The sequence below is a fragment of the Chiroxiphia lanceolata genome, chromosome 19 (genome assembly GCF_009829145.1).
Source record: "Chiroxiphia lanceolata isolate bChiLan1 chromosome 19, bChiLan1.pri, whole genome shotgun sequence".
NCBI classification, from domain to species: Eukaryota; Metazoa; Chordata; class Aves; order Passeriformes; family Pipridae; genus Chiroxiphia; species Chiroxiphia lanceolata.
In genome coordinates, this window is record NC_045655.1 from 12,367,223 (window position 1) to 12,390,056 (window position 22,834).

At 61.8% G+C, this 22,834-nt stretch overlaps 3 protein-coding genes across 6 annotated transcripts; all 3 read left to right on the forward strand.

Annotated features, from left to right (window-relative positions):
* The first annotated feature begins 9 nt into the window (after nucleotides 1-9).
* Nucleotides 10-9,476, forward strand: HGS (hepatocyte growth factor-regulated tyrosine kinase substrate). 2 transcript variants are annotated; one of them, XM_032706814.1, is made up of 21 exons: nucleotides 10-114; nucleotides 479-563; nucleotides 944-1,019; nucleotides 1,449-1,541; nucleotides 3,404-3,527; nucleotides 4,401-4,453; nucleotides 4,910-4,978; nucleotides 5,189-5,313; nucleotides 5,550-5,628; nucleotides 5,716-5,814; nucleotides 6,022-6,117; nucleotides 6,447-6,485; nucleotides 6,569-6,712; nucleotides 6,841-7,054; nucleotides 7,231-7,403; nucleotides 7,543-7,683; nucleotides 7,761-7,938; nucleotides 8,015-8,148; nucleotides 8,395-8,511; nucleotides 8,676-8,771; nucleotides 8,879-9,476. In XM_032706814.1, the coding sequence occupies exons 1-21, from the start codon at nucleotides 78-80 to the stop codon at nucleotides 8,981-8,983; spliced, it is 2,277 nt and encodes a 758-aa protein (XP_032562705.1). In that variant the 5' UTR covers nucleotides 10-77; the 3' UTR covers nucleotides 8,984-9,476. The 2 variants fall into 2 exon arrangements, with proteins under 2 accessions (XP_032562705.1, XP_032562706.1); XM_032706815.1 differs by having other exon boundaries at nucleotides 6,844-7,054.
* Nucleotides 9,477-9,505: 29 nt separating this feature from the next.
* Nucleotides 9,506-13,156, forward strand: MRPL12 (mitochondrial ribosomal protein L12). Its single transcript, XM_032707081.1, has 4 exons — nucleotides 9,506-9,943; nucleotides 10,038-10,118; nucleotides 10,224-10,355; nucleotides 12,861-13,156. Exons 1-4 carry the CDS (start codon nucleotides 9,506-9,508, stop codon nucleotides 12,975-12,977), a joined length of 768 nt encoding a protein of 255 aa, XP_032562972.1. The 3' UTR covers nucleotides 12,978-13,156.
* An 830-nt stretch (nucleotides 13,157-13,986) lies between these two features.
* Nucleotides 13,987-20,922, forward strand: SLC25A10 (solute carrier family 25 member 10). Of its 3 annotated transcripts, none has more exons than XM_032706946.1 (11): nucleotides 13,987-14,126; nucleotides 16,993-17,112; nucleotides 17,245-17,359; nucleotides 17,439-17,487; nucleotides 17,803-17,844; nucleotides 18,125-18,168; nucleotides 18,663-18,733; nucleotides 18,838-18,930; nucleotides 19,171-19,248; nucleotides 19,357-19,413; nucleotides 19,882-20,922. In XM_032706946.1, the coding sequence occupies exons 1-11, from the start codon at nucleotides 14,037-14,039 to the stop codon at nucleotides 19,981-19,983; spliced, it is 861 nt and encodes a 286-aa protein (XP_032562837.1). In that variant the 5' UTR covers nucleotides 13,987-14,036; the 3' UTR covers nucleotides 19,984-20,922. The 3 variants fall into 3 exon arrangements, with proteins under 3 accessions (XP_032562837.1, XP_032562838.1, XP_032562839.1); XM_032706947.1 differs by lacking the exon at nucleotides 13,987-14,126 and adding an exon at nucleotides 16,533-16,651; XM_032706948.1 differs by lacking the exon at nucleotides 13,987-14,126 and adding an exon at nucleotides 16,559-16,676.
* Nucleotides 20,923-22,834: the final 1,912 nt, after the last annotated feature.

Sequence of the window (22,834 nt, forward strand, 5' to 3'; positions counted from 1 at the left end):
GGAAGCGGAAGGGCCGCGGAGGGGCGGGGACGGACCGGGCCGGAGCGGTCGGGCCGGGCCGGCGGCGGGAGGACACCATGGGGCGCGGCAGCGGCACCTTCGAGCGGCTCCTCGGTACCGGCGCGGCCCCTTCGGCGGGCGGGGCGGGGGCCGGGCTGGGGGCCGCAGCAATCGGCCCCGGAGAGGGCGGGCCCGGGGCACGGCGCTGCCCGGGCCGGGGCTCGGTGCCGCAGCCCGATGCTCGGTGCCGCAGCCCGATGCTGGCCGGGAGGAGCGGGAGCGGTGGGGCCGAGGTTACCCAGGGCCCCGGGATGTCTTAAAGGGGAGAGAGGGCTGGTGCCTTCCGGGAGACATCGGAGGTTTATTCCTGAGCCTCGGGACAGCGCCGCGCCCGGGGCGCTCCCGCGACACGTCAGTGGCGGAGCGGAGCCGCGGGGAGCGACCGCTCACGGCATCCCGGTGGGTTTATTCCTTGCAGATAAGGCCACGAGCCAGCTCCTGCTGGAGACGGACTGGGAATCCATCCTGCAGATCTGCGACATGATCCGGCAGGGAGACACCCAGTGAGTGCTCCTGGGCTTTCGGACGCGCTGTGGGCACAGCTCTCCCGTCTGACCCTTCGGGGGTCTTGGACCTGCCAGCCCGTGGGAGCACACGTGTCCGTCCCCTTCCATAGGAGCTTTGGAAGGGCACTACAGCACACTTCAATGTGCTGACATTCTTCCCAGACCTCAGGGGTTACAGGTTACCCCTGGCCTGAAATCCTCAGGGAAACTCAAGCTTGAATGTGCTTATTCCTTCCCAGTTTCCTCCAAGGAATTGTGTACCCCTGAGCTAACTGTGCCCTCGTGTCAGAGGGGGGTTTGGCGGGTTGGCAGCAGCGGGTGGGATCTCCCCTAGGATCCTTGATCCCCTGAGGATGTGTCCTCTCTTTTGTACCCAGAGCGAAATACGCTGTCAACGCCATCAAGAAGAAAGTGAATGACAAGAATCCCCACGTGGCCCTGTATGCGCTGGAGGTAACAGCACCGGACCGGGAGCGCGCGGGGACCTGGGGAATGTCCCCTCTCACCGTCCTGCCTTCAGGCTGCACAGCTTCCCTGCCTGTGGCACAGCATGGAGCCAGCCTCCTCCTGGCTCTGGCACAGAGGTTTTGGGATGATCGGGCCGGGGCCTTCATGCTTTAGGTCTGTCTTGGCTTTGGAACAGGCAAAGCTGGGACTTGGGCCGCTGTTCCTGGGGTCAGTCTCCAGAGAACAAAGGCCCTCCAGGCCCCTGTGGAGCTGAAGGGCAGCTGGTTCCCAGCATGGCGTATGGATTGACACGGCCCCAGTGTGCCTCATTGCTTAAACAGTGCCCCGTGTTCAGCCTGTACAGTGCGCTGGCAACACCATGGGTTGCAGAGGAGGCAGGAAACCGTGGGCTGATGTTGTTCTTGGCCCTTGCAGGTCATGGAGTCAGTGGTTAAAAACTGTGGCCAAACAGTGCATGACGAGGTGGCCAATAAACAGACCATGGAGGAGCTGAAGGAAATACTCAAGGTAAATCGATTTGTTTTTCTATAATTTTTTTTCTGGAAAAGCACCAGCAGCAGGAGGAAATGTGTGTGTCCTCTCCTGCATTCCTTTTGGGTAAGGAACAGAAGGGAAACTGGGAGTGCACTCCAGAAAAGAGCAAACTATCATGTGGTGTGAAGGGGTGAGTGTAGGGAGCAAAGGAGGATCTCTGGGAAGAGGAGATGTGGTGGAAGCAGAGGTTTGGCTGTGCTGTGAACAGGCAGGAATGTGCTGTAGAGGCCTGGGCCATTCCATGATAAATGCTCCTGGATGCAACACTTGGCTTGGGACAGCTAAGGAAACCAGGTGATGGCCTGGCACCTGCACTGAGGACCTGGGCAGTGGTGAGTTGAATTCCCTTCCATAGAACAGTGTGAGACACACAGGCAGGTAAAGCAGTAAAGGAAAAACCAACAGGAGCTTCCTCTGTGTTGTGGCCATTTCACCGGCCTGTGGAATAGTTCAGGAGTTCTGCAGGATGTGACCCTCGCTGCTGGCACTGACAAGATGTTGTCACAGGCTACCATCAGTCTGATGCCTGCAGGAGCTCTGTGTGTCCTTGGTCTGGAGAATTCCATGAGTGCAGTGGAAATGAGAACTCCTGTCTCCCGCTCCCAGCTCAGAACAGCAATGCCCAGACAAGAGCTTGTTAGCATCGTGCTGTTCCTTCCTTACAGCTCCTGTCTTCCACCAGAAATAAACAGCCAGATGACCCAGATCTTTGCAGGATGAGCTGCATGAGCCCTGTCACCTCACACACTGAGCAGGGTGTCTCTCCTGTCACCTTCCTGTTAGGGCTGACTCAGTCTCCATGCAGGATCTCCTCCCAGGAGGGAACACTACTTCAGTGGGACAGTCAGGTGTGGTAGCACAGCCTCTCCAAGGGCTGAGGAGATCAGATCAGATCCAGGGATTCTGTGGTTCTCTGTCCTTGCCTGCCTCAGGACTTTCACAACTGCCCCATTTTCCTCCCACACTTGGAACTTTGGTGCTCGTGAATGCCCAATGCTGGTAAAACAATTCAAGTTCTGATGAAGTTCGGGGCTGTGACATGTGTGGAATGCAGGATCTTGCCAAACCTTCCAGTAGTTGGACCTCCAGAGATTGTCAGTAAGTCACACTGTGTGGACTGAGCTCTTGGCTGAAATTGGAGCTTGACAGTGCTCCTGTGCTTCCTGGGGGATTTCTGGAGCAGCTGGTCATGTGGATGCAATGACTTGGGCAGCTGAGGACAGGGCATCTCCGAGGCTGGCTGAGCTCAGAATAGGCTTGCCAAGTTTTCTCCAGCCTCTGAAAGTGTGATACAGTTGCCCTTGCCTCCAAAGGGCAGGCGCCCCAGCTGTCCTCACTGTGTCACATTCTAAGATGGCTTTGAGTATTCCTGGGCTGGAGGTGCTGACACCTCCAGGCACCCCCAGCACCGTCAGTGCCCGGGCGAGGCAGGCCGTGCTGTTCTGGGCAGTTGAAGGTCCCGCCGTGTTCTGAGTGTGGGATGAGCAGCTCTCTTGAGGGGAGCTGCTGGGTGGGCTGGGCTGCTGTTGGTCCCAGAGCCCCTGTGCCTGGCCCTGGGCGTTTGCTCAAAGTATCAAGGCCACAGACCTGTTCAGTTGGTCTGTGCTGCTCTGTTGTTCCTGCTGAAGGGGGGCAGTGGGGCAGCCCAAGGGGTCTGTCATTTGTGTGGTGCATCGTCCTCACTGTGGGTTTCTGACAGCTCTTGTTTCTCATGAGTGCTCTAAAGTCTCTCTTTCCTGACTGGTATATCTGGCTTCTCCTTCGGGGGTTCACACCATCCTTTGGGTTTCAGGCACTTTTTCTCAGATGTTGTTTTCTCCTCCCTTCCTGTGCAGAGGCAAGTGGAGACAAGTGTCCGCAGTAAGATCCTGTACCTCATCCAGGCCTGGGCTCACGCCTTCCGCAATGAGCCCAAGTACAAGGTGGTGCAGGACACCTATCAGATAATGAAGGTTGAAGGTGAGGACCGTGGGCACAGGTTGGGGGGCACCTGGCCAAGCAGCTCTGCTCTGCAGGAGCCTTGGCAGGACCTGCCTGACGTGAGCAAAATCTGGACTTGCAGCACTGAGCTTTTCCTTGGTGCCTGATACCCAACAAACCCCTTGCAGTGACTGAATCCCACTGCAGAGATGGGACAGCCCCGTGGTCCCAGGATTGGGGCTGCCTTGCTCTGGGCCTCCAGCCCAACCAGAAGTTCAGGGCTGGTGAGAAGACCTGAACAGCAGGAGGTGCAAATGTGACAAGTCAGTGTGTCCTCTGGGGTGGGATTTGCTTTGAGGCAGTTCCTTCCTCCCAGGCTTTCAGTCCTGCTCCCAGGATGGGTCCATGCTCCCCCCTTCTGACAGAGTATTGTAACGCTTTTCCTCCTATCCCAGGACAGCAGTGTCCCCTTCAAGGGCAGGGACATGCTGCTGCCTCTGCCTCCTGTGCACCAGAACCTCTGTGGGCAGTGGCAGAGCCTGGAGGGCCAGTACCCTCAAGCTGGTGTTGACACACTCTGGCCATTCAAGGCCAGAGTCACAAAGCCCTACCTGCCCACCCAGTGGGCTTTTTATCCCCCCATGCTCACTTCAAGGTCTTGAGAAATAAGAAGCCTTATTCAGAGGTTCCTCATGTCCCTTATAAGTGCGTAAGGGAAACCATCAGGGATTGTCTTGAGAGTGGGGCTGAGGGGAGGCTGATGCTGGTGTGTCAGAAAAAGATACCAGGGCAGGAGGTGGTGCTGAGCTGGATCTGGTGTTTGTCCTGGCACCTACAGCATGAGACTGCAGGCACCAAGGCCTCCCTGTGCCAGAGGATTCCTTTCACAATGGGACTCTGCTTCTCCTGCAGGTCATGTCTTCCCGGAGTTCAAGGAGAGCGATGCCATGTTCGCTGCCGAGAGGGTGAGCTGTGTGGTGGGGGGAGCTGGCACTGCAGGACAGACCTGCCCTCCCATCCTCTCCCTGCGAAACCTGCAGGTCTTGCATTCCTCCCTTTCATGCAGACTGGAGACCTTGCTGGGAGAGCTGATGGGGACAGGGAGTCAGTCCCATCATTCCCCTTTCTTGGTGGCCTTGCATCATCTTGGCAGGCTGAACGTGGCAAGGCATTGCTGAAGTGATCACTGTGCAGACACGTTCCTAGAGAGCTTTGTGTTAAGTGTGAAAGTGTCACAGTCTCTAAGGAACACAAGAGGGGATAACTTGTGGGGATTAATATTTCCTGTTGAGCTGCAAGTGCCTCCATTCTCCCCTGTGCACGAGAGCCCTGTTAGCCATTGGAGCTCCTCAAAGGCCCAGTGCAGACACTGTCCTTGAGGCTCTACTCCCTCCTTACATGATTTCCCTTGACCCTGACAGGCTCCGGACTGGGTAGACGCTGAGGAGTGTCACAGGTGCCGAGTGCAGTTTGGTGTTGTGACGCGGAAGGTGGGTGCTGCTCCTGCCCCTTTGGGATTCTTGGCCCTGCACAGCCCTTGGGACTGGCAGAGCTCCCTGCAGGACTCTCTGCATGAAAATGTGCTGGGGACAGACCGTGTTCCCTGGTCACTGGCAGGGAAATGCTGGGAGTATCTGAGTGTGTTGTCTAATGGAGAAGCAGTGTCTTGCCACTACACTGATGTCTCCCATCCTTCACAGCATCACTGCCGGGCCTGCGGGCAGATCTTCTGTGGGAAATGCTCCTCCAAGTATTCCACTATCCCCAAGTTCGGGATTGAGAAGGAAGTGAGAGTCTGTGAGCCCTGCTACGAGCATCTCAACAAGTCAGTACCCTTCGTGGTGGGTTTCTTTGCTTGCGAGAGCTGGGGCTGTGAGGGGGGAAGCATGATGTGGAGCCAATTCCCTGCAGAGCAGGGCGAGGGTGCTTCCCAGGCTGTGCAGGCTGGGCTGGGCGCCCTTCCTTCCCAGGAGCAGGGTTTGCCGCTGAAATATTGTGCAGAGCTGGGGCTCTGGTGCAGAGGAGGGAGCGTTCAGTCCACACTGTCACCTCTCACTGCAGGAAGGCTGAGGGCAAAGCTGCTGCCACCTCCGAACTGCCCCCCGAGTACCTGACCAGCCCTCTCTCTCAGCAGTCCCAGGTGAGTGGCTGCCCTGTAGGTGATCTGGTGATCCTGACCTGTTTGTTGACCCCATTACTGACCACCTCCTCATCTTTTCACTTCAAGCTGCCTCCAAAGCGCGATGAGACAGCTCTGCAAGAGGAAGAGGAGCTCCAGCTGGCTATTGCCTTGTCTCAGTCAGAGGCTGAGGAGAAGGAGAGAATGGTTTGTGCACTGCTGGGATCTGGGAGGGGTCATTGCTCTTCAGCCCAGGTGTACTGGGCCATAACAGATCTCTGGGCATGTCCTGGCGTGAGCGAGGTGCAGGGCCTGTGGAATGAGAGGGTGAAAGCAGAGCCAGGCATGGGCCGTGTTGCAGTTGGTTTGGAGGAGTCTGGACAGTCCCTGAGTTGGCAATTTTCTCTTTTGCAGAGGCAGAAAACAACCTACTCCATGTACCCTAAGGCTGAGCCCACCCCTGTCACGTCATCGGCTCCCCCGGTCAGCACACTCTACTCCCCGCCCGTGGTACGTCCATGGGAGCCCTGGGCGTGAAGGCCACTTCCCGAGCCCGAGTCTGCCCTGCTTGTGTCCAGTTTAATCCCGTTCTGAGGGAAAATAGTTGCCTCATTCAACCCCTTGCTCCTTCACTGTGTTTTGAGCAAGAAGGTCTGTTCCTAAGTGGCATTTAGGTGCCTCTGCTGCTTCCTGGAGCTGTAGTGTGTGTCCCCTTTGAGGCTCTTGCTGGTGCTCAGCACTGGTGGTTGTACATGGCCAGGTCCGATCCAGACATCTGTGTGGGAACTGGGGGGTCTCTGGTTTCTCTGAACTGCTTTTCCCTGTTTGTCTCTTCCCAGAATTCCTCTGCTCCCTTGGCTGAGGACATTGACCCAGAGGTAAGGATCTCAGCCCTGTTAGTCTGTGGCACAGGCTTGCTTCCACAAGGCAGCAATGTTCACCTTCCTTCTCTTCCTGGCAGCTGGCTCGGTACCTGAACCGCAACTACTGGGAGAAGAAACAAGAGGAGGTTCGCAAGAGCCCCACGCCATCAGCACCCCTGTCCCTGACAGAGCCAACTGCACAGCCTGGGGAAGCCCACCCTGCCCCACTCGGGGTGGTTGAGGTAAGAGAGGGCCTGGGTCTGGCACCTACCAAGGGGCAAGAAGCACCGGACTCCTTGGCTCTGTAGGCTGGCTGCCAACTCTTGGCACCGGGGGATCACGGCTATCGGCTGCCCCGTCCTTCTTCCAGCAGCAGTACCAGAATGGCGAGTCTGAGGAGAACCACGAGCAGTTCCTGAAGGCGCTGCAGAACGCAGTCACCACGTTCGTCAACCGCATGAAGAGCAACCACATGCGAGGCCGCAGCATCACCAATGACTCCGCCGTGTTGTCCCTTTTCCAGTCCATCAACAACATGCACCCGCAGCTGCTGGAGCTGCTCAACCAGCTGGACGAGCGCAGGCGTGCGTGGGAGCTGGGGGAGCTGCTGGCCCTGGGCGTGGGCGGGCAGCTGCCGGGGCTTCCCCAGTGCCAGCGTTTGGCATTCCTGTGACGCAGCCTCTCCAGAGACTAGTGAGGAGTGCAGGGGTGGTCCGATGCTCTGTCCCCATGTCCCTGAGGCTGTCCCTTCCCTCCCCAGTGTACTACGAAGGCCTGCAGGACAAACTGGCCCAGATCCGGGATGCGCGTGGGGCTCTGAACGCGCTGCGGGAGGAGCACCAGGAGAAGCTGCGCCGCGCAGCAGAGGAGGCAGAGCGGCAGCGCCAGATCCAGCTGGCCCAGAAGCTGGAGATCATGAGGCAGAAGAAGCAGGTGAGGCAGAGAAGCGTGTCCAGGGTATTCCAGGCCTGCCTGTGCCGTGGATCAGCCCAGGGCTGACAGGGACAGCTGTCCTAGTGGGAGGGGGTCTGTAGTGTCCTGGCTCCGAGACATCACAGTCCCGTGTCCACAGGAGTACCTGGAGATGCAGCGTCAGTTGGCCATCCAGCGACTGCAGGAGCAGGAAAAGGAGAGGCAGCTGCGCCTGGAGCAGCAGAAGCAGACCATCCAGATGAGAGCCCAGATGCCAGCCTTCTCATTGCCCTATGCCCAGGTAAGCTGCTGGGCCAGGAACCCTCCTGACAGGTCCCAGGGCCTGCAGCCTAAAGCTGGCTTTCCTTCTCCCACCAGCTCCAGGCCATGCCGGCAGCCAGCGGGGTGATATACCAGCCCTCTGGGCCCACCAGCTTCCCTGGCACCTTCAGCCCAGCCGGCTCTGTGGAGGGCTCTCCCATGCACAGCGTGTACATGAACCAGGCTGCACAGGGAGGCACAGGGCCATACGCCGCCATGCCCGTCACTGGGACCGGTACGTTGGGCAGCTCATCCCACAGGGGTAGGGGTGAGCCAAGGTGGTTGCTCTAACCTCTGCCCTCTCTGCCCAGATCCCAGCATGGTGAATGCCTACATGTACCAGCCGGGGGCCGGCAGCGGGCAGGGGGCTCAGCAGGGGACAGCAGTGCCCACCACCACCCCAGCATACTCGTCCTACCAGCCCACGCCCACACAGGGCTACCAGGCAAGTGAGGCAGCACAGCCTGTGGCCTGCTGAGGTGAGGGCTGGGGGCCTGGGGCAATGTACCCCACCTCATTAATGGGATCTCTGAGCAGGAGGAAGGACGGGCTGGTTGGTCCCAGACCTCCAGATCTGCTGCTCTCACTGTGGGAGTGGGCTGGGGTCAGAGCCAGTTCCAGGCTATGGGGTCTTGGCTGGAGCTGTGAGCCATCGCTGCCTGCGCCGCCTCTCACCAGGCTCTCCCCACAGAGCGCGGCCTCGCAGTCCCCGAGCATCCCGGCCATCTCCCAGGCCCCCCAGTCGGGTGCCATGGGCTACATGGGCAGCCAGTCCGTCTCCATGGGCTACCAGCCCTACGGCATGCAGGTGAGTGTTCCCCACTTGGGCATGGGGGGGATGAGGTGTGGGTGGGCTCCAGCCTATGGAGTCGTCCTGGAGGAGGCCTGGCAGAGGCTAGGGTCTGTCACCACTGCCCCACGGGTGCTGCGTGTCCCTTGACCCCTCTGACACCCACCCCCTCGCTCCCACAGGGTCTCATGTCTGCCCTCCCGGGCCAGGATGCAGCTCTGAGCAGCCTTCCAGCCCAGCAGTCCTACATGCCTGGGCAACAGCCCCTCTACCAACAGGTAAGTGCCACCAGCCCAGGGGGTCAGGGCCCCAGGGGGGTCAGGACCCAGTGGGGCATGTGTGCTGATGAAGCCACATGCTAATGAAACCACTTTGTCTGTTCCAGGTGGCCCCAGCCGGGGGGCCCCCCCAGCAGCAGCCTCCACCGGCGCCAGCCCCCGGGCAGCAGCCCCCAGGCAGCGGAGAGGCCCAGCTCATCTCATTTGACTGATCAAGGCCACAGGGCATGGGGGACCCTGGGGGTCCTGTGTAACACTACTCTTCATCCAGAATCACTCTGTACTTCGACTGCTCCTCCTGTCCCCTGGCCCCATGTCCGGGGGCAGTGGTGCCGCAGGCTCCCATCACAGGCTCTGGGGACCAAGCGGCAGGGGCACAACCCCCTGCCCCCGACTGCCCGGGGCTGCTGCCCCCGGCTCACCCACCCACCCCCCACTCCTCCCTGGCAGCCGGCGGCCCCTGGGGCCGGGCAGGAGCTCGCCCGGTCCCTGCCGTTGCCCCGGGGCTTGTAGCCGCGGGCCGCGAAGGAGCAGCGCTTTAGCCCTGCCCGATTCCCGGCGCCAGCTTCGCCCTGTCCCCGCTGAGTCCCGCTCCCCGCAGTGCCCTCCCGGGCCCGGGGCCCCTCGCCGGGCCGGGCCCGTCCCGTCCCCGCCCCTCGCGGGGGAGACCGAGCGCGAACGGTGACAATAAAGCGTTGGAACGAGCTGCGGCCTCGTGTGCTGGGTTGGGGGCGATGCTACCGGACTTTGCCTACACCTCCCAGGGCAGATTGCTTCGCTCCGCCCCTCTCGGCCGTGTCTCGGTGCCGAGCGCCGCCCAGCCCGTGCGGAGCGGCGGCGCGGCGCGGGGCCCGCCGGGAGCGCGGGGCGGAGCGCTCGGTGTCCTCGGGGCCGCCATGCTGCCCGCGGTGCTGCCCGCCGCGCTCCCCGCCGCCCGCCGGGCGCTGCTGCCGCCGCGCCTGCCGCGCCCGCCGCGCCCCGCGCCCCGCGCCCCGCCCGACACCGCCGGGCTGCGGGCGCTCGGCACCGGCCCCGCGCGGCGCTCGGAGGCGCTGGCCGGGGCGCCGCTGGACACGGCCGCCAAGGAGTACTCGCCCAAGGTGCGGCAGCTGGTGCGGGACATCGCGGGGCTCACGCTGCTGGAGGTGGCCGATCTCAACGCGCTGCTCAAGGTGGGTGTGGGGGCGGCCCGGCTCGACCCGGCTCCTCCCGGCCCGGCCGCGTGCGCCGCCTGACCGGCCGCCGGTGCCGCTGCTCTTCCCGCAGGAGACGCTGAAGATCCCGGACGTGGGGGTGATGCCCGCGGCGGCCGCCGCGTCCGCCCTGCCCGCCCAGGCGGCTCCACAGGTACCGAGAGGGGCGGGAGTGAGGCCCCGGGGGCCCCACGCGCGGGCGGCGGGCGGGGCTGGTGGGCTTGGCCGCGGGGCTTCACCGCGCTCCTGCTGCTTCCAGGAGGAGGAGGAGGTCCCGCTCAAGAAAGAGAAAACACATTTCACCGTCCGGCTGACGGAGCTGAAACCCGCTGACAAGGTGAAGCTGATCAAGGAGGTGAAGAACTTCGTGCCAGGAGTGAACCTCGTGCAGGTGAGCAGGGGCTGTCCCAGGCTCCGGCATGTCATCCCCAGGCCCACGTGGGTCCAGCAGTCGGCTCTCTGTCCGAAGAGAGACATGTGCAGGAGCACAGTCTGCCTGTGTGAGCCTCAGTGCAGAGGCATGGACAAAGTGGGGAACAAGATCTGGTTCTGTCTTTGGCATTTTTCCCTGGTAGAGGTGGGAGGATGAAGGAGGAGACCCAGAGCAAAGACCTCAGAGTCCTTCATGCCAATCTCAGCTTCTCCAAACCTGAGAGCTGCTGTGAACTTTCCTGCAGAGCTCAGGAGTCCCTCACTACAGCTCGGTTTGGCTTGCCTTTCCCAAAACCAATGTATTTCTGAATTTAGACAAGTTTTTCTAATTCACACATCTTTCAGCCCAGGCTTCCAGGTCTTTTCAGGGCTCTTCTTTTTGTAGGTGATGCTTCTTCCTCTTTCCTGGGAGGAGACCAGGCCTCTTACAGCCCTGGGCAGCATCTGAGCTCATGCCCTTGAGCCGGGATGTGGGCTCAGCAGGTTGAGTGATGAAGCTGCTACTGGCAAAGTATTTAACACGCTGCAGTTCTCCACTGGATGATGCTACCATATCTTGGGGTTAATAGTAGCACTTTCCATTTATCCAACTGCAGCACTGAGTATTGCAGAGTCTGCTCTTATCGTATTCTGGAATAGCATAAAGGTTTGCAGATAATCTTCTGACCTGTTCCTGTTGTAAAGCCAACAGAGAAGCTCGGTGGCACAGGTGCAAGTTTGGCTGCCCCAGAGGGATAATTACCTGACTGTCAGCCTGGTTCCTCGGGAAATTGTTCATCCATTATTGGTCCGAAGCAAACGTGAAAATAGCAAACCCTATAATGGATGCAGTCAGCAGATAATTAACTGGAGAGCTGATGCTAAGTGAGCTCGGGGCAGCACGTGGCACCTGTCGGACGAGCTGTTTGTAGGTGCCGGCTATTGCAGGCAAACTCCAGTGTGATGTACCCAGCCTGGCCCTTGGGTTAAAACACACACACAAAACAACTGTCTGCTGACAGGGCTTCTGCCTGCAGAAGTTGTGTTCAAAGTAGAGTTGATGCACTTTTGTTGTAAATTTCATGGCCATCCAGTTGAGGTGTTTTAATGAGGTTTGCAGGGGATCTCTTTGTGGCCTGATGGTTTGGAGGAGAGCATGGCTAGTGAGGACTTTGAGTGCTGGTGGGACCCAAACAGGTCAGTCCTGCGGCAACAACTGCGTGATGAGACAGATGTGTGGGCAGCACACACCAGACTGAGGCCATCCTCGGTTCAGGAAGCTCATTGAAAGCCTCCCAGCAGACACTGACCCTGTGTCACTGCCAGTCCCGGGTCTGACTGGGTTGGGAATGTGCTGCCTCTGCCCCGTGACTGCTGCTGTGTGGATCCTGCTTGGCTCGGGCCTTACTCTTCCTCCCGCCAGGCGCCAGGAACAGCTGCTTCCCTTGACCAGGGCTGCTTTAGAATGGAGTCATGCCTTGGTGAGCAGGGTTCTGAAATGAATAACCTGGGTTGTGTTGCCTGTTCTCATGGAGCAAGCTGGAACAGGCTCCTGCCTGAACCCTGTCCTGGTGAGTGAAGGCATTCCTGCCCTGCCGAGCACTGGCCGTGCCTGCTCACTCCAGCAAAAAAAAGCATTTTCTGCCACCACAGATATGTTGTCACTGTGCTCTGCAGGAATCAAAAGGACAAAACCTTTTTGCCAGCAGCAGCCAGTCTGGTGGGCACTAAAGCCACACCAAGCCACAGCAGAGAGCTGTGGCTTCTCACCTGGGAACCAGCTGGGGTTTGTTTCAAGGAGCCAAACAGCTTCACTGGTGCTGGGTGTAAGAGCAGGAGGGTCTGACCACAGCAGGGGCTTGTCCCCCCAGGCTCCCTTTCCCTCTCTACAGCAGCACTGTTGTAAGTTCCTTAAATCAGCTCAGCAGCTTTTCAGCTTGCCTTAAGTATTGCACTGCTGCTTAGTACCAGTAGTTTTGCTTAGAAAGTCCCTAAAATGTCAAAACAATGTGTTCCAAGTATAGTCTGTGCTGAAGCTCTGTTTTACCCAGTGTAGCTGTGTCCAAACCCTGCACCGGCCTCCCCTCCTGCTGGCACAAGTATGTGAACCAAAACACAGACACTGAGCAGGGCCGGCCCAGTGCCAGGCAGCCACTGCCTTAGTAGGTCACTGCATGGGCCTCTACCTGCACCCACTCCTGCACGGGCCAGAGGTGCACATCTGGGAGCACCACGCCCATACCGGGAGGAATTTAAGAGCAGCGAATCGCTGGAAAAGGTTTCCCAGTGGATATACTGCCGCCCACGGTCAGGTTTAGCCACCTTCCGGTGGGATGTGCCATAGTTCAAGTGAAAGTCTTGGGGTTTGTACTGGTCAGTGAGTTTCCCTGGTCATCTTAAGCAGGGGTCAGGCTCATGGCTCTAAATCCGATAATCTGGTTAGTGAAAGGCACTTTATGAGCCTCGTACTTTGTCCCTCCCACAGGCAAAGAAGCTGGTGGAGTCCCTTCCGCAGGAGATCAAGGCAAACGCCTCCAAGGAGGAAGCAGAGAAGATCAAAGCGGCGCTGGAGGCAGCAGGAGGGACTGTTGTTCTGGAGTAGTCTCACCCCAGAGGGACTGGCACAACGGCTGCTGCCCAAGCCGAGCCCGGACCTTTCCAAGCGCATGGCGCGGTGGGAGTGCTCTCCCAAAAAACACTGGTTTGGCAGAGCTGCTGCCTCCTTCCACTGTCACCATGAACTCTACCTTATAAATATAAAAAAAAACATGTAAAATGGTTCATCTCTCCCAAATCAACTCTGATTATCCCCATGCTCCATATGTGCACACTGGAAACGTCGCTGTTTCATAGAATCATGGAATGGTTCGAGTTGGAAGCGACCTTAAAGATCACAACCCCTACCATGAGCTGGGACACCTTCCACCAGCCCAGGTTGCTCCAATCCCCATCCAACCTGGCCTTGGACACTTCCAGGGATGGGGCAGCCACAGTTTCTCTGGGCAACCTGTGCCAGGGCCTCACCACCCTCACAGGGAAGAATTTCTTCCTATTATCTAACCTAAACCTGCTCTCTCAGTGTGAAGCTGTTCCCTCTTGTCCTGTCAAGGCTCTCCTAAATAGTCTCTCTCCATCTTTCTTGTAGGCTCCCTTCAGGTTCTGAAGTTTGTGCCAGCACATCACCCCCCTCCTCATGGCATCGCCCCCTCCTAACGCTGCCTTTTGCTGATGGTCTCAGCGCCGCGTTAGTTGTGGGAAGAACCCACTTCCATAGGCTGTGGAGATGTGGGCAGGGCGGGAATGAGTACTCTGGAGCTGCTGATTATCCCCACACTCTGCATGCGTGCACTGGTAACGCTGCTGTTTGTACCCGCGCATCCCCTGTCTCTTCACGCCGTTTTTTTGCAGATGCCTTCACCCCCCCGTTCGTTAATCCCCGTTAATCATTAACGGGAAGAAACCACTTCCGCGGGCTGTGGAGGTGCGCGTGGCAGGGGAAGGATGATTCTGGAGCCTGTGGGGTGGGGGGTGCGCGCCGCTCCCGGGCCGGGGATGCGACGGGCGGGTCCGCCCCCCCTCCGGTACCGGGAGGAGGCGTGGCTTAACGGAAGGGGGCGTGGCTTAACGGAAGGGGGCGTGGTTTGTGGCAGAAGCGGCTCCCATGGCGGAGCAGCGCGTTTCGCGCTGGTACTTCGGCGGCCTTGCGTCGTCCGGGGCCGCCTGCTGCACCCACCCCTTGGACCTGCTGAAGGTGAGGGGGGGACACGCCGGGGGGGCGGCTCTGACGGCGTGTGGGAGGCGGTTTAGGGGGATAGGGAGCGGGTCTGAGGAGCGCGGAGCGGCTGTGAATGGCTGCGGTGGTGTGGGGTGTGCTGTGAGGGGATGGGGAGGCGGTTAGTGCGGCTGGGAGGGGTTGGGGGACGGTTATCGGGGCTGGTAGTGGTTCTGAGGGTCCCGGAGCGGCTGGGAGGGGTTGGGGAAGGGGTTAGGGTGAGTTGTGAGTGGCTATGGGGGTCCCGGAGAGGTTGCGGTGGGACGGGGAGCGGGTCTGAGGGTCCCGGAGCGGCTCTGAGGGACTGGGCTGCGGGACGGGGGGCAGCTGTGAGGGGACGGAGAGCAGGTCTTGGGGCTCCAGGGCGGCTGTGAGGGGTCAGGGGGTGGCTCTGGGCGGCTGGAAGTGGCTGTGAGGGTCCATGAGAGGTTGCGAGGGGATAGGGAGCCATTCTGGGAACCTGCGGAGCGAGTCTGAGGGTCCTGGAGTGGGTGAGGGACCAGGAGACGGCTACCAGGGGAGGGGAGTTGGCTCTGAGTGGGCTGAGAGTGGCTATGAAGGTCCTGGAGAGGCTGTGAGGGGACGGGGAGCAGGTCTGAGGGTCCTGGAGCAGCAGTGGGACCGGCTGTGAGGGACCTGGGTGGGAGTGAGGGTCCCAGAGTGACCGCGGGGCCGGAGAACAGCTGCAGAGCACCAGGGAAACAGCTGCCGGGGGCTGGTTCTGAGGGGCTGATTTCCGATTTGAGGCTGTGCGGATACATGGCCCTGGGCTCAGGGAGGAGGGAGCCGGCGCTGGGGCCCGGGGACACAGCTGAGGGGTCACAGACCCAGCCCAGGGGAAGGGGCAGATGTGTGGGGCTGAGGGGTCTGGGGAACTCGGGGTGTCTGCCCTGGGGGCTGTGGAGGACGCCTTGGCCTCCCCTGCCCGGGCACGGCAGTAACTCCAGGGCTGGCGGTGTTGGACACTGTCCCACTGGGCTCTGGGCCCTCTGGCCAAGATGTCACCTAGGCGCCGCGGATGACCTGGCATCCCCACTGCCGCACAAAGGGCGCCGCGCGCAGCCCTGCGCTGCCAGCACCCACGGACGGGGCGAGTGCCAGCGCTGCCTCGAGCCTTGTGTGCCAGCCAAGCGGCGATGAGCCTGGCAGCCGGGCAGGCTGCGGAGGGGGAGCGGGAGAGCCAGCCCAGGCCAGGGCATGCCCTGCCCAGGGCTGTGCCCATGGGTGAGGCTGGGACAGACAGCCCCTTCCCACCCCACGGCATGGAGGAAGGGGAAGATGTACTGGGCACAGGCACAGGAGAGCAGTCAGCCCTGGCAAGGGAGTGCCACCTCCTCAGTGTTCAGCCTGTTGCTGTGCCCTGTCTGCCCAGCGGAGGTGGCTGCCAGCCCATGGGAGCTTGTGTGGGATGCCCTGGCAAGGCGCTAAGAAAGGGAATTTGTCTGACACATGCCTCTCAGTCTGTCTCTGAGCCAGCGTGACGGGTGTGACATTTGGGCCATGTCCCCTTGCTGTCCCCTGCAGATGTGCAGCCCCTGAGTGCACAGGGCTGTGAGCAGTCTAGCCCACTGCTAGGTTTGCCAGAGGGTTCGCATCTGAACATTGATCATGGACCTACCTTTGGCCGAGAGCTCCCCAGCAGGGGCTGGCACCAGGCCTGGTGAGGCACAGGAGGCCTCAGGATCCAGCAGGGCAGGGTACGAAGGGCACTTCACTGCCCCTCTGGACCTTGGTCCCAGCCAGCCAGCCTGGACAGTGCTTGTGCCCTTAGGCCGGCTCTCTGCAGCCACCAGCCACCCACGGGTTGCTGGCTGTGCGACAGTGACCACGGCCTGGCCAGTCCCTCCCCTGCCTGCCTGCCTGCCCTTCCTGCAGCCCTGGGACCGCAGGCAGCGGAGTACATCCCAGCATGACTCTGCCTGACCTGCCTGCTCGTTTCCTCTGCCCCAGGCTGCCTGCAGCTGGCTGCCCGACACTGATCCCTGACACAAGCTCTGGTCCCTGGCATCCAAAATCCACCTGCCAGCATTGAAGGCAGGCTCCTGCACTCCTGCTGATGCCCCGCGTGGGAGACAGCGGCTGTTCCCAGCATCCTGTGGTGTGTCTCACGGCCCAGCTGTGCTGGGGCTTCTGGAGCAGGAGCCAGGCCTGGTCCCCCGACAGCAGCCCTTTGCTCTCCTTATCTCCTGGGGCCTTTGACCTACATGTGGTCTTTGCAGCACTCAGAGCATGCTCCGGCACCAGCTGACACAGCTCCCGTGCGTCCAGGCCCCATGACTCCCGCTGCCATGTGTTGCCCCTGGCGATGGGAAGCGTTGGGCTGCTGCAGGAGGGAAGGAGAGCATCTGGCTGGCTGTGGGTTCTCTTCCTGCCTCTGCGATTCCTGCACTGGGGAGGAGGGGAAGTGGCTCCAGAGGCCTGACGCCCTGCCCTGCGTGGCTGTGACTTCACTGACCTGACTGCGTCCCTCTGAGCAAACCCATACCGGGCACTCACTCGCTCAGGTGCTGCTGGATCTCCCACCCTGAGGTGGGCCAGGGTCCTTCTGGGAGGAGCAGGTGCCACCCCTCACCTTGGAGCTTAATGTTGAGGGCAGGGCCTGGGAAGGGCTGTGGGCGGGTACCTGGGCACTCCCCTTCCCTCACTGCCTCCAGCCCTCTGGTGCTGGGCTGGGCCAGTCTCCAAGTCCTTTTCAGGTGTGGGGAGCCTGGAGCTGTTGCTGTTGGCTGCTGGGCGGTGCTGACGCGTTAGCCTGAGTGCTCAGGTTCATGCCCACTCTGGTGCCTGGTGCACTCCCGTCCCTGCCTAGCCCAGCCTGAGCTGACGCTGCCGCATTCTGCCCCAGGTCCACCTGCAGACACAGCAGGAGGTGAAGATGCGGATGATGGGGATGGCGATGCACGTGATCCGCACCGACGGCTTCTTTGCTCTCTACAACGGGCTCAGCGCCTCGCTGTGCCGGCAGGTGAGTGCACAGTGCCCTGCTGGCCCCTGGGCCCCCAAGGCCAGCACAGAGCCCCTGCTGTGCTGCAGAGCCCCAGGAGCTGACAGGCTGCCCTGCACCAGGGGCACAGCCGCTCATTTCCCTCTCCTCCAGATGACATATTCCTTGACTCGCTTTGGCATTTATGAGACCGCAAAGAAACACCTGGGCCAGGGCAGCCAGGGGCCTCCCCCCTTCTACCAGAAAGTGCTGATGGCTGCAGCAGGAGGTGAGCCAGGCAATGGGGCTTTCAGCCCTAGCTCCCTCAGGCTGGACACTCCCCTGACCCAGCTCTTCTTTTGCCACAGGTTTCACTGGTGGGTTCGTGGGGACCCCGGCTGATATGGTGAACGTCAGGTCAGTTCTGTCTGTATGACAGGGGTTGTGGCCGGTGCACAACAGCAGTTGGAATGGTGGGAAGTGCTGGGTGCTCCCGTCATCTCTCCTGGTGAGCCTGCCCAGTGGTCAGTGGCCCAGGAGCTCTGTGCTCAGGATGGCTGGAGCTGTTCTGCTGTTCGGTGACAGCCCCTTGGGGGGAGTGGGGCTGGAGGCAGCGTTCTTGTCCATTTGCAAACGGGCAACACAATCCCACTGCCCTGGGCAGGAGTCTCTGGTGCTGGGGGGGCCAGTCTGCCACCGGCCCCCCCTCAGCTGCGGTGCTCTGCCTTCCAGGATGCAGAACGACGTGAAGCAGCCGCCGGCTCAGCGGCGCAAGTGAGTGGGGGACTGAGGCGGGGAGGGGCGAGGCAGAGGGTTGGGGAGTTGTGGAGCCGTGAGGGCTGGGACAGCGGGGAGGTGGTCGGAAGGGACCGGCGCTCCCGGGGCCGGGGGTCCGCATGGCCGCGGGGTGGCAGCACCGCACCGGCACCGGGGGCGGCGGGATCTGGGCCGGGGCCGCCGCTCCGGGAGCCACCGGTGCCCGCGGAGAGCGGCGGGGCTGCCGCCGTGCTGGGGGGCCTCGGCTCCTGACCCCTTCCCCTCTCACTCCTTCCAGCTATTCCCATGCCCTGGACGGCATGTACCGTGTCCTCCGGGAAGGTGAGGCCGTGCCAGCCGGGTGGGTGGGCCCGTTCCGGTGTCCTCACAGGCACTAGGGAGCAGGGGCAAGGCTGATCTGGGGAGTTCGCTCAGCCAGGGCAGGGAGAGGGGCTGGGGGATGCCCTCGGGGCTGGGGAGCCCAGGGGCATGCAGGGCCTGGCACCACCACACTGTCTGGCTGGGGCAGGGGCTGGGCCAGGTCTGGCAGGGCCTGGCAGCCTGCCCATACTCGGTGGGAAAGGGAAACATGCCAGGAGTGTGATGGAATAGCGCAGGAGGCTGGAGCAGGTGGGACAGGGGATGAGCAGAGGCAGGGAGGAGGTTGGGCCATTTTGAAGGACTCCTCTATCCTGCATCCTGTTTGCTGTGGTGTGTTTTAAGGAGGGCTGTGCAAGGAGTTTGGGACATAGCCTGGGCAGGGAAGAAGGCTCCAGGTGGAATGGGGTGTGAGTGATGGCCCAGGACTATGCTGATCCCCATCTGTCTGTCCACAGAGGGCCTGAAGAAACTCTTTTCAGGAGCTACTGTGGCATCCTTCCGTGGGGCCCTCGTCACCATTGGGCAGGTAGGACAGCTCTTCTGGGCAGTAGGTGCCTGGTGTAGGGACTGGGGTGGTCCCTAGTGTGGTGAGAAAGGGGAACATGTCACTGATTCACAGTGTCTTTGCAGCTCTCCTGTTATGACCAGGCCAAACAGCTGGTTCTCGCCACTGGGTTGCTGTCAGACAACATTGTCACTCATTTCCTGTCCAGCTTCATTGCCGTGAGCAGAGCTGGGGCTGGGGGGGCAGGGCTGGGGCTTGGTTTGCTTGCAGTGAGGCTCAGGGTGCCAGGCTGGGGCTGCCAGAGCCACCACTCTGGGCTTGGACTGAGCAGGGCTGGGCACAGTGGCTCTGGGAGGCTCCTGGCCTGGTGTTGGGCCCAGACATGGCTCTGGGTCTCTCTAATGACTGCAGCAGTCGGTGGCACCAGGGTCTCCTGATTCCCCGATGACTCTCTGCAGGGCGGGTGTGCCACATTCCTGTGCCAGCCCCTGGATGTGCTCAAGACCCGCCTCATGAACTCCCACGGGGAGTATCAGGTGAGTCACCCACCCTGCCCACCTCACTGCTGCCCATCCTCCCCTCTCTACACACAGGGCCTCTGCTTCCCAACCCCTCCCACCTCATCTCTCACCCTCTCGCCCCAGGGTGTTGTCCACTGTGCCATGGAAACTGCCAAGCTCGGACCCCTTGCCTTCTACAAGGTATGTAGCTGGGGGTGTGTGGGGCGGGGCAGGCTGGGCCGGGCTGGGAGTAGAGGTTGCCATCCAGAACTGTCCTGGGACAAGGGCCTTCCAGGCTCTGCTGTGGTGGCTTGGCTGCTTCCTGCATCAGGCCTTCATCCACTTGGCCCGGCCTTGACCCCAGGGTAACACTAGCCCTGGCCTCGCCGGGACTGAGCCCAGGCTCAGGCACTGCAGCCATGACCCTGTTGCACCCATCAGGCTCCCAAATGGAGGGCAGATGCCAGCACCCATGTGTAGAGCAGAGGGGCTGGCATGTGATACTGAGACCTGTGTGCCCCGTGGTGGCCGCGGTGCAGCAGTCCCTGCTCTGCAGCCCACGTTGTGTGCCCACCCAGCACTGCCCCGCGCCTGCCCACTCGTGCCACTGCCGGGAGCACCAGGGCCAGGCACACACTGACTCTCCCCCTTCTTGCTATCCCCTTCCAGGGCTTTGTTCCGGCTGCTGTCCGGCTCGTTCCTCAGACTGTTCTCACCTTTCTCTTCCTGGAGCAGCTGCGCAAATATTTTGGGATCAAAGTGACCACCTGAGTTAGAGGGATGGGACCCTGCCTCACCCCAGAGGGATGAGCGTGTGGGTCACCCCCAAGATCCCAGAACCTCTCTCTGCTCTCTGGGGCCAGCAGCATTCTCCCTCCTTTTGGCCCCATTCCTGTGCCTTGCCAGCACCTGTGGCCAACCCCCCAGACTCCCCTCGCCTCTTACCCCCATTCTCAGTATCTCCATTACCTCTGCACTACTGGTTTTGGGTTTCTTGCAGAGGTTTTTTGCTGTCTTCCTATTGCCCTACTTCTGGCCTTGAGTTCTGTCCTTGACCCCTTCAGCCCTGTCCCTCACGTGCACCGGGAACAGGACTGTGCTATCCCGGGGAGGAGTGGGATTGGCTGCCTGGCTCTGTACCTCATTGCAGAACATATGGGGCTGAGGGGGCTGGTGCCCCTGTGGCTGTGGGGCTTGGGCTCAGGGCAGTGGGGATGAGGCCCTGTCCTCCCTCAGTGCCTCTGGCCCCCATGCTCCAACGCCAGCTCAGCCTGGACCCCCTGCCCTGCTCCTGGCCTCCCACACCCTGCTTCTGCTTGGCCAAAACTCCCCAGCGCTGCCAGCTGCTGGGCTCTTCAGGGATTGTGCCTCATACCAATGAGGGCGGGGAATGCACCCCAGCCAGCCCCAGCTCTGGCAGGGCCCAGCAATGCCTGCTCGAGGACCCAGTACTTGCTCACCCACAGCGTGCCCTCGTCAGACCCAGCCTCTGTGGGGGCATCCCCCCCATGCTGCTCTGCAGCCTCGCTTGCCCCAGGGCTGAGCAGCCCCCTGCCCCTCACAGCCCCCTGGCCCTGCACCACCCTCTGTGCAGGGGCTGCGGGCACCAGCCCCTCCGCCGTGTGCACCTCTGTGTGTGCTGGCCCTGAAGGATCAAAGAACTGGAATATCCATGACCTTAATGTATAATAAAGGTGAACGTGGACAGGGCCTGCTGTCCTGCTTTTGAAGGGGGGATGTTGCACCCCCTTTCTGCTGCCGAGGGCTCGGGCTGCGAGCTGAGCCTCCCAGAGTGGAGGGAGAGGAGCAAGGCATGGCCCCTGGCACCGTGCCAAGCAGGGAATCTTCACCTTGCTCTGCCCAGCACCCCTGGACCTGTGCAAGGGGAGCTGTGGGCAGGCTCTGGCCAGTCCTGTGCCGAGCTGTGCCCAGTCTCAGCTGTGCTCTGAGACGGGGCCATGCCAAGGGCGCCCGTCACCTCCGCCGGAGCTGCCTCCTGGATGTGACACTAATTGGGCTCCGGCGGGTGGAACAGAGGCAGCCTGGCACAGCAGAGCAGTGAAAGCTCGTCACCTTAACGAGGCTTAATGATGCTGGCTGGCATTGCCACTCTGGGCCTGTGCCCAGTCCCGGCAGAGGCCGTGGGCAGGTGAGCGGAGGGGGAGCTGGGCTCTCTCCTAGTGAGGGGCTGGGGGCTGCCCGGACAGGCTGTGGTGCCTCATACCCCGGCCAGCCCAGCACTGCTCCCACAGCTGGCGGGCACTGCTCTGTGCCACGCAAGGGGCCAACATGGAGTAGGGGAGCAATAGAGCCCCCATGGTCCCCCAGCAGCACAGAGCCCTTCTCAGGCCCGTGCCAGCCAGTGCCAGGGATGTTCCGGCTGGGCTGTGGTCCCACCAGCTGCGCCCGCCCCATGCTCCCAGCACGCGCGTACCCTGTCCCCACGTTAGTCATGGCAGCCAAGCTGTGCTGCAGCCACACTGGCAGGACAGTGTGTGCCAGACACAGCCCGGAGCACGGTGCCCACAGCTGCAGCACGCTGGCACTGCTTATCTCTGAGCATCAGAGAGCGGAGGGCTGGCAGCAGCCTGTGGCCATCGTCTCCGCACTGGCCACCCCCTGGTCCCACCCTGCCCTGTGCCAGGGCCCCAGCAGCTGCCTGCAGGGGTTCCCTCAGGGCACTTCTCTGCCCTGACCCCGGGCAGAGATGGGGGTTGCCGGTCCTCCCCCCACAGTCCCCTCCTGGCCCGGATGGGTGGCAGGGCCACCTCCAGGGAGGAGGCCATGGATCCGACCCCCTGGCACCGTCAAAGCACCTGCAGGATCCAGCATGGGCTCAGGCTGCTCTGCCCACACCAACGGGGGCTTCCAGCCAGTGGAAGCCTCACAGAGTAGGACCCCAGCAGAGGCAGCTCTGGGGACTCCGGGGAGCCGGGGTTGGGCTGGGTTGGGCTACGGGGGGATACACTCCGTATACCTGTGCTGCCACAGCCGGTGTGACCACCGCGTCCTGCATGGCCCAAGGTAAATGTGTTTGTGCCGGGGGGCCGGGGCAGGGTAGGCCGCTGGCACCCCCGGGCCGGGGACTCCCCCGGGCCCCTCTCCAGACCTAGCCAGGAGGTCCCGGGGCGTTGCTCTGTCTGGGCTCTGTTTACCTGCAGTGGGACAGCGGCGGCAAACACTGACCCGTCACCGCCGGCGCCGGCCGGAGCGCGGGTGTTGAGGCGGCTCCAGGCGGCACGGCCGAGATCCGTCCAGGTCCCCAAGGGGCCGAGCAGCCCGCGCTCCCGCGCCGGGGCCACCAGCTCGGGGCACGGCAGGACCGGGGACGCGCTGGGACTGGGGAAACGTCCCGGGGGACGGATCCCCGGCCCGCTCCCCCAGGGTCGGAAAGGTCCAGCTGCCCTCCCCGCTCCGCCCGTATCCGCCGCCGAGCCGAGCCGGTGCCCGGGAGCAGGGCTGGGCGGGGGACCGGCGGCGGAGACAAACGGCGGCGCCCCCGCAGCTCCCGGGAGCGGCCGTCGGTGATGCGGCGGGCAGCGCCGAGCACTCGGGCGGAGCGGGGGCACCGGACTGCGCCCCCCTTGTGCCGGCAGGAGGAGCGGGGCGGCGGGACGCGGCT